This window comes from Eschscholzia californica, unplaced genomic scaffold (genome assembly GCF_041429995.1).
Source record: "Eschscholzia californica isolate CP2 unplaced genomic scaffold, dmEscCali1.0.p SCAF_1, whole genome shotgun sequence".
Taxonomy (NCBI): Eukaryota; Viridiplantae; Streptophyta; class Magnoliopsida; order Ranunculales; family Papaveraceae; genus Eschscholzia; species Eschscholzia californica.
Genome location: NW_028238198.1, coordinates 9,009,976 through 9,020,057, shown reverse-complemented (window position 1 = coordinate 9,020,057; position 10,082 = coordinate 9,009,976). Strand labels below are relative to the sequence as shown.

Sequence of the window (10,082 nt, the reverse complement as noted above, 5' to 3'; positions counted from 1 at the left end):
CCGTATCACCAGAGAAAACAAATCCTTCCACATATGTATAGTTGAAAAGGCCAATTTGTCTCATAGTCAAATCTTGAACCTCCTCAATATAGACGAAGTCCATCTCTTCACCTTCAAAGTTTTCAATTCTCAACCTTGGATGCAAAACGATGACTAAATCCGTCTGATCAAACTCACCATTTATTAACTTTTTCTTCTCATAATCTTCCTCCAACATTTTCATTAGAAATTCTCGTCGTGCAATCGCGGCAATCCCAATAGCTAAATGAGGTAACACTAAGAGGAAGCCTTGCAAGTACTTCCTCGTCCCTGTTGTTGTGAAGTTCCTGAGGAAATGGCCAACAAGCTCTACTATCTCTTGTTCGGGTACTAGCAACGTATCCTTTGCCTTCATGACATAAACAATTTGTCAGTAAATAAACATATACAGAGCGGAAATCTGTAGTAATGACCAGAAGCATAAGACATTTGACTTTCAGAAGGTCTATCAGCATTACAATTTTGACAGCATATCTCAAGAAGTTATATGTATTTTTATGATTGGTTTGAGTACTTCGCTTATGAGTCTTAGGTCTTCAGCCACTGCAGTAAATTGAAAAAGCTTCATAATGTAGAGAGGGCAGGGCCGGCCCTAGCATTTGAGGGGCCCCAAGCGACGTTAAAAATTGGGGCCCCATGTAAAGCTTAAAAAAAAATTTGTAAAAAAAAATTTATGGGTGGAGTTGAACCATTGACCTCTTGCACATAATTCAAAGCCTTAACCATTGAACTCAAATTGTATTGTAAAATAGTATATGATGTTATTATTGGTTCATACGACATAAAAATCGATAATATTAGGCCCTCCGTCACATTGGGGCCCAAAGCGGCCGTTTTGGGCCCAGGCCGCCCCTGAGAGAGGGTTGTATCAAACATAGAAAAATTAGCTCCCTTGATGAAGCAAGAAGGCAATTTTTTTTGAGGATTAAGGAGTAGTTAAATGATACAAATTAGAACAGCAAAAAGGGAAATGAATCACTATAAGGTCATTGCAACTATATTCGCCCCCTAAGGCATGTATCCTTTATTTTATTATACCTCGACCTTTTATATTTAAACCTTTTATATTTAACAAGAACAAACATAGAAAAATTAGCTCCCTTGCCTAGGCATGAAGTAGTGACTATAATACAACAGTATCGTGTTATCCACCAATCCATGAACCCATTCACCTGCTTGTAAAGAAAAATCAACTACATACGGATAGCCAGGCTAACCTGAAGTTAATGCCAAGGGTAATATATGACCCACCAACAATGCACCCAGACACTTATATTTAGGGAAATAGTGTAATGGCCGACTAATATCCGGGCCAAATCCCAGCCGGGGTACTTGGACGGGCATGATCTAGTGAGAGAAAGTCAAACACTTTCTCTCACTAGATCTGAACCAACCACGTACCGCTGCCGGGATTCGACCGAGATATTTTTCGGGCATAGCATCACTGCTGTTATATTTTTCATGCATGCATTTAATACAAAAAATATAGTACATTTTACCTTGGAAATTGATCTTTGAAGAAAGTAGACAGTTTGGAATCGGATCTCGGACCTTACATTTTGCAACAATAAAATGAAGCGCTGCAAGCTCAAATCTGATGACGACCTTTTCCTCCATTTGAGAAACTAAACTCATACATCCAAAAAAATCTTATGTGAAATCAAAACTAGACGAACAAATTTTCTAGACAATGCAAAACTATGAGACAGGAAGAGCATACAATGGACTAAAAACATTAAAGGAAATTATATCTCCATGAGAACATAATATATACCGAGTTGATGATCTCATAATACGTACAACCAAATTTATATGTAGACATTGTAGAACTCCTACCGAAACAAATAGATTTGTAAGATCATGTCTATATTTCAAGAGGGGTAACATGTATTGAAACTTCTTCAACAAAACAAAAAAATCATGCATTGAAACTTGTGCCAACGTCCTTACCAGGTTTATTTCTTAAGTCTATTTCTAAGATTATAAGATCTAATGAAGGTATTGACTTTGGTATTATTATAACAAAAAAAATTCTAAAAATTTATAAAAAAAAACATTTGAAGTTTTAGAAAGTTAAAATATAAAGATGTTAACTATAACAGTACATAAGGGGGAGATATTGGATATATATGGCGTGTACTACAATCTAAATTTTATAACATTACTTAATGGGGAGACATTGGAAAGTGCGTGTACTACAATCTAAATTCTACTAGTATAGAATAATAATCAGATAGTATGACAAACAACATTGATATACTTTCAACTTCAACAATTGTGATTTATCGAAATCCAAATTGTATATCAGATAGTAAGAGGAGAATATTTGGTGTCGTTGTGTGGGAAACCATAACCTTAACCTAGAAATATAGTTTTTGGTCTTTTTTTTCTCTAGCCACTTCCCGTGCTAATACATTTCATCATCTAAACCTAACAGGTTAAGTTAATAAGGGGTAATCGAATTAAGAATTAAATAATGGTGTGTTTGGTTGCAGGATTCCTAAATAGGATTTCTATTAAAAGTGGAATTTGGTAGGAATCATGAATCCTTGGTCTGTTTGGCTACCAAGAATCCTAGGACTCTTGAATCCTAAGGATTCCTAATTCCAAAATTTGTATTGGACCAAAATCCCACCCTACCCCTTAGGATTTGCTAGGATTTTGGGTTAATGAACCTAAAAGTGCTCTTTAATTATAATACTAAAAGTGCTTAAGCACAATTTTATGATCAAAGTTATCCTTGACAGAAAATTTAAAAGTAAATTACTCAGAAAACCAAAATGTAAAACACAGTAAATATGTGATATGAAGCAAGTTAACGCAAAAGCAGATAGATTTTAATGAATAAGAAAAACAAGCATATACATAACTTTAATTAGCAATTACCAAATAACCCCAAGTCTTCACTAGCCTAACTCTAGGATTCCAGTTTCGTCCAATCTGACTTTAACCATCAAACTCACGATTCTGCCTTTGGGTTGTTCAGTTCTTTTTCACTTGTTCCGATAAAGTTAAGGTTTGATCCTTAAAGTCTCTTCCAGTTTTTGTAATGATTTGAAATTGATTGTGTTTTTAATTAATCTGTTTGGATTTAGAAAATGAATCCAATAGGTTAATACATACTTGGTTAATGAGTAACTTGGTCCTCAACAATTAAACGCAAGATTTCGCGAAAAAAAAATCTATAAATGGATATGTAAACTTTTTTTTAGCCTTGAATAACCTAAAACCATTTGTTCAAATAGCATTTAGTAAGATGGATCTTTAACTTGAAAGAAAAGAAGAGGTACATTTTGGATAGGTTGTCAATTTCTTGTTTTGATTTTCGTACAAGTACATTGAGCGGTACAACATATTACAAGGACATTATTGTATACACAATTCGTTGATTCAATAGAATGTGCTCAATTCATGACCAAGTTACTCGTTTTACATGTCCCGTATCGCTTCATTGCTTCTTGATCATGGTAGCAAATGATCAAACTAGAGTTAGAAGTAAAGATCGAAATGGAGTTGGAGTAAAAAATTGAGGAGAAGATGGAATCGAAAGTTGAGCTGAATATGGCATCAAAATTTGAGTTCAAGATGGAGTAAAACATTAAGGTGAAAATAAAAGAGAAGACTTTGAGAGTCGCAATGCTTTAGGATTTGTTTTTTGTTCTCTTCCTCCAACAAAATCTTCTCCTTCCACAATCATCGTGTGAAACAAATTTCATTTTCTTCCTTTTCCTTGTGAAAGTGAATTATCTTTTGCTAGAAGAAAATACCTGAAACAAAAGACTAGTCAATACAGAATGCAATCCATATAACCATACAAGGACTAACAACTTTATTATTTGTACTAAAAACATCAGGCTTGACGGCCTGATATATATACAAGTCTATACATAGTGAACGAATCTGACTCTTGGGGAACTAATATGTTGCACTTAATGAAAATATGTTAACTCATAAACAACTTAGACAAAATCTCTCTCTTCCCATTGTCACCTTCTTCACCATTACCGCCATCATCAACGACTAATACCGCTACACATATACGTGCATAACAAGCAACAAAGCAATCTACACATTACAAAACTAGAATTTACCAACCTTGACTGTCTTTCCACTTAACCATGAGATCGTCCGGGTTATAAGGCAACTCACGTTTACATAATCTGCAATCAGAACAAAACGAAAACTAATCAACGTAATTCACCAGTGAAAGAAACAATTACCCAGTCCACAATATTCAAACATAAATAAAATTAAATGGACTAACAATTTAAATAGATTTGGTTTGAATCCACCAGTAATAGCATTATACTCAGAGCAAGAACAGAACCTTCAGGATTAACAATTTTAAGTTTCTTGTAGTTCTTGAAGGAATGAATATTGCTAGTACCTTTAATTGTTGCGTACATTCCCTCCATGATATTTCCGTCTTTACCATCACGTGTAGCTGGCTATAGGATCTAGTAAAATCAGGCAATATGACAATGAGAAGCTGCAGTTGTTTCCTCGTGAGTTTGAAATAGCCTCTCTATACAAATTAACAACATCATAATCAATTTGGTTAGGGTATGCACAGCTATGGTTAGGGTATGCACAGCTAATCAATTGGTGTTAGAGGACTCCGAAACAACTTTACAAAATGAAAGATATTTCAAAATCTACCTGACTAAAAGAAGGGAAAAAGTGAAATTTACCATTCCTTTACTGGGTACATGCTAACTAGTTCCTTGAAGTAACGAGTAGCCTCATATTGACGTATATCGGATAAGTTAGTGCATGACCAGTAATCAACTCCACCATTAATAGTTTTCTGCTCAATAATTTCTATAATCAAATATTGATTCCAAAGGAGTATTAATGATGTTTTTTTAAGTATTTAACGACAAAGTTGTTGGAGATTTGGGATTTAGAATCAAGGTTTGAAGGACATTGCAAAACATAACATAATTAGAATTACAATAATATTCGATTTGGGGCATTTTGTGGGAAGTGAAAGTTTAGATTGAGTTTCATTTGGCCTGTAGAGACATCACAATAAAGGTATTCTATAGGATGGTGAGCTTCGAGAAAAGAATGAGGGAGACGAGTTTCATGGACAAAGATGTAAGGGAAGTGTTTATGTCGCTTCCACCTGAAGTTCGATTTGATTGGTTACAAAGGCTACACTGCAATTAGAAGATGATATTTCTTATTTAATTCATACAATTTAGATAAACTTTACTACAGATTTCTAGCACCCAAGTTTGATTTTTTTTTTATTATTCAATTATATTTCTAGTTATTTATTGAAAGATGTTCAAACAATTTTCATATTAATATGTTATTTCGTCTTCGACAGAGTCGATGGATTCAGATGAAGAAAATGCTATTATTCTTGCAGTTGCTAGTGTGGCAGAGTATTATAGTCAGACATATATAATTAAGAATCCAGTTAGGAAGTCTATTTTAAGAGGGCATGCATACGTAATGGAACTCTTACATGGGCACCCTCAACCATGTCGTGATTTGTTGCGGATGGATCAACATGTGTTCATACGCTTATGCCCCGCACTCAGAGAAAAAGGGTTTTTGAAGAACACAAGACATGTGTCCATTGAAGAGCAGATGGCAATATTTCTCATGACTATTGGTCATAACGAGAGAAATTCAATGATGTGCGACCGTTTTCAACACTCTGGAGAAACCATCAGTCGCCATTTCAATTCTGTTCTGGAAGTCATGGCCAAATTTGCAACTTTGATTATAAAACCTCCTTCACTTGATGTCTTCCCCTCTCATGTCATAATTCAATGTATTGGCCATTTTTCAAGGTAATAACTTTACTTAATCACTCTTATGTAAAATAATTTAATTTATGCTACCTAAAAATTTGAATTTCTTTTTAATTGTAGGATTGCATTGGAGCAATTGATGGGACACACATAAGTGCACACATTCCTTTGGCAAAACAAGTACCTTTTAGAGGGAGGAAAGACCAATGCACACAAAATGTGATGGCAGTATGTTCTTTTGACATGAAGTTTACTTTTGTAATGGCAGGATGGGAGGGAACATCTAATGATTGTCGAGTTCTATTGGAAACAATAAATTACCCTTCAACAAATTTTCCTCATCCACCAACAGGTAATTTCTCAATTTGTATTTTTGCTTTTCACGACATAAACTTATCAGTAAATTTATCTTATCATAGGTAAATAATATGTGGTTGATGATGGATATCCTAAGCATCTTCATTTGCTTGATTTGATTTGACTTATTTAATTCTTAATTGGATTACCCCTTATTAACTTAACCTGTTAGGTTTAGATGAAGAAATGTATTAGCACGTGTTATGAGGTCATCAACTCGGTATATATTATGTTCTCATGGAGATATAATTTCCTTTAATGTTTTTAGTCCATTGTAAGCTCTTCCTGTCTCATAATTTTCATTGTCTAGAAAATTTCTTCGTCTAGTTTTAATTTCACATAAGATTTTTTTGGATGTATGAGTTTAGTTTCTCACATGGATGAAAAGGTCGTCATCAGATTTGAGCTTGCTGCGCTTCATTTTATTGTTGCAAAATGTAAGGTCTGAGATCCGATTCCAAACTGTCTACTTTCTTCAAAGATCAATTTCCAAGGCAAAATGTACTATATTTTTTTGTCTTAAATGCATGCATGAAAAATATAACAGCAGTGGTGCTATGCCCGAACAATATCTCGGTCGAATCCTGGCAGCGGTACGTGGTTGGTGTTGGGTTTTACACCCTTCTACTAGTGTTTATAGCGGAATTAAGACATCTAATGTCTACACTAGTATTCCCAGGATCACATGCATAAACCTATGATAATCATTAATTAAAACTAGAAAGATAAATACCTTATTCGCTAGTTTTCCCTCGAACCTTTCCAATTGCTTATGAGAAGATCAAGAGCTTCAAGTGTAGCTCCTCTACTTGGGACACGAGCAAACAATTTGATCTCCCACCTTGTTGTATAGCTAGCACACCAATGGTGGTTGGAAGAAGAACTCCTTTCTTCTTGACTAGATAGATAGTTAATGGGAATTAGCTCACTTTCTCCTCTCTACTTGATGTGGTAGAGTAAGAAAGCTTAGAGAGAAATTCCACACCTTATTCTCTGCCCTAAGAGTGTTTATATAGAACCCTAATAAGAATCCACATCCTTTTAGGTTTCCTAAAACACCCTTTAGAATAAGATTTAGGGAAATAGTCGAAAATAGCAACTATTGGTATTTTCTCAATTCCCTAAGGAGGAGGTGCCCAAACACCACGAAAATTGGCAGATATAATGTTTATTATATCAGCAACTAACCCTCCAAAATTCAGCCCAATCCGAGTCCTAGAAGTACCCGAACCGGTCTAGGCCCAAAAACCCTGTTTTTGGCCTTTTTGTACTATCTTTGCCTAATTCCTTTTTAGGCCTATGAGATATGTTTATGGGACACTCCCATGATTATATCTCACTCCCACTAGTCATATCCTAGATCAATTTGTCACTCTTATGTGTAACCCGTTGTAGGATCTGATCGAAGTTAGCCGCGAATTACTTCGTAATTCGACGATCGTAGTTGGTCTCTAGCTACAACTCTACGATCCCTAAATCAATCGGACTTGATGATCTTCCACATCAATTGTCTTATCCGACAAATTGTTCGCATTGTCACCTTGGTCGAAGGACATCTCCTTCAACTCCTTCAGACTCCCACTTGGACTTAGAACAAGTACAATGCTCGATTCCCATGTCACTTAGTATCCCATCTGATACGTCACGTCATTCAGACTTTCTTGATCTCGAGTACAACTGTCAAAACAAATGATTAACTTTTAATCCATTTGAGCACGGCCATGCATTTTCAGTTGTTGCTCGTCAAGTGGCCCGAGGACACTGTACCCTAACATGGTTAGGAGGACATAATCCATTCTTGCGCTCCCACTCAACTTCATGTCTATCCTGTCCTTCCCAGTATCCGCCTTTATAACCTCCTTTTACGGCGCGGCGTTTAACGGAACCAAAGTCAGACATTCCTTACATAAGATGAGCTGAGCACTCATGTTTTGAGGAATCTCTTCAATCTTGTCTTTGTGAGAAGTTTGACGATTTCATCATTCTTTGGATGAACTTCTCACGTTGAGGGTTATTCCAGTGTATAATCCCTAGTATGCACTCACGTAGTCGAATCGAATACACTATTTCTATAGCCCATGAAACTGCGCTATCCCATCGATTCCCGTACTAGTCTTCGTGAGTCATTGTTGTCCATGCAATGACCTGGACTAGGGAATTGATAATGAATCACTCCAAGTTCACTTATTAGGGTTTCATTCATCAGATCACGTATCTGACAAGCCTACTCGGAGCGTTTTCTTTATCGTGTGGACTGTCTCTTAAAATACCAAACCAAATTTTAAGGACAAAATAAAATTTCTTTTATTTTATTTGTCGAATGTAAGTAATTAGGCACATAAACTCTTTTATGAATCCAAATTACATTTGTTGCCATTCCCCAATGCGCTTTATACCAATGTCCCTCATGTGTGAATCATGTTTGGGCTGAGGTAACGGTTTGGTCAACGGATCTGCAACGTTATCATCCGTATGAACCTTGCAAATTACCACATCTTTTCTTTCTATGATTTCTCTAATCAAGTGGTACTTCCTTTGGATATGTTTGGATTTTTGGTGCGCTCTTGGTTCCTTGGCTTGGGCTATTGCTCCGTTGTTGTCACAATAGAGAGTTACGCCCTCTTCCATGCCAGGTACGACACCAAGTTCTATCATGAACTTCTTGATCCAAACTCCTTCCTTTGCAGCTTCCGAGGCCGCTAGGTATTCAGCTTCAGTGGTAGAGTCTGCAACTGTGCTCTGCTTGGAACTTTTCCAACATATCGCTCCTCCATTCAGACAGTAGACGAACCCAGATTGTGATTTGAAGTCGTCTCTATCCGTTTGAAAGCTTGCATCCACATGGCCTACAACTTTTAGTGTATCTTCCCCGCCATATACCAGGAAATGATCCTTAGTCCTTTTCAGGTACTTTAGGATATTCTTGGCGGCGTGCCAGTGCGCTTGGCCTGGATTTGATTGGTAACGGCTACACATGCTCAAAGCATATGAGACGTCTGGGCGAGTGCAGATCATGGCGTACATGATTGATCCTATTGTCGAAGCATAGGGTACTTTCATCATGTGTGCTAGCTCATCAGGACTCTTAGGACACTGATCTTTGCTAAGCACCATACCATGTGACATGGGAAGGAATCCTCTTTTGGAGTTTGTCATCTCGAACCGTTGAAGAATCTTATCTATATAAGTTTCTTGACTAAGTCCGATCATCCTCCTTGATCTATCTCTATAGATCTTGATTCCCAATATGTATTCTGCTTCCCCTAAGTCCTTCATAGAGAAGCATTTCCGAAGCCAGTCTTTAACTGATTCCAACATCGGAATATTGTTTCCTATGATTAATATGTCATCTACATAAAGGACTAAGAAAACTAGGTCGCTCCCACTAACCTTCTTGTAAACACAAGATTCTTCTGCATTCTTGAGAAATCCAAATTCTTTGATTTTCTCGTCGAATCGAAGATTCCAACTCCGGCTTGCTTGCTTGAGTCCATAAATGGATTTCTTAAGCTTACAAACTTTTCCAGCATTTTTGGAATCTACAAAACCTTCGGGTTGTGTCATGTACACATCCTCTTCCAAGTGTCCGTTCAGGAAGGCGGTTTTGACATCCATTTGCCAAATCTCATAATCATAATGAGCTGCAATTGCTAGAATGATCCGAATGGATTTAAGCATTGCGACAGGTGAAAAGGTTTCATTATAGTCTATGCCATGAATCTGTTTGTATCCTTTTGCCACGAGTCTAGCTTTGAAAACGCTAACGTTTCCATCCTTGTCAGTTTTTACTTTGAAAACCCATTTGCATCCGATTGGTTTTGCTCCATCGGGCAAATCGATCAAGTTCCATACTTGATTTTCTGACATGGAATCCATTTCCGATCTCATGGCTTTTAGCCATTTTTCGGAGTCGGGGCT

The 10,082-nt window shown here is 36.6% G+C and overlaps 1 protein-coding gene across 1 annotated transcript; it reads left to right on the top strand.

Moving 5' to 3' along the window:
- The first annotated feature begins 5,379 nt into the window (after positions 1-5,379).
- On the top strand, positions 5,380-5,961 carry LOC147563879 (uncharacterized). Its single transcript, XM_086660149.1, has 2 exons — positions 5,380-5,846; positions 5,928-5,961. The coding sequence occupies exons 1-2, from the start codon at positions 5,380-5,382 to the stop codon at positions 5,959-5,961; spliced, it is 501 nt and encodes a 166-aa protein (XP_086516275.1).
- The last annotated feature ends 4,121 nt before the right edge of the window (positions 5,962-10,082 follow it).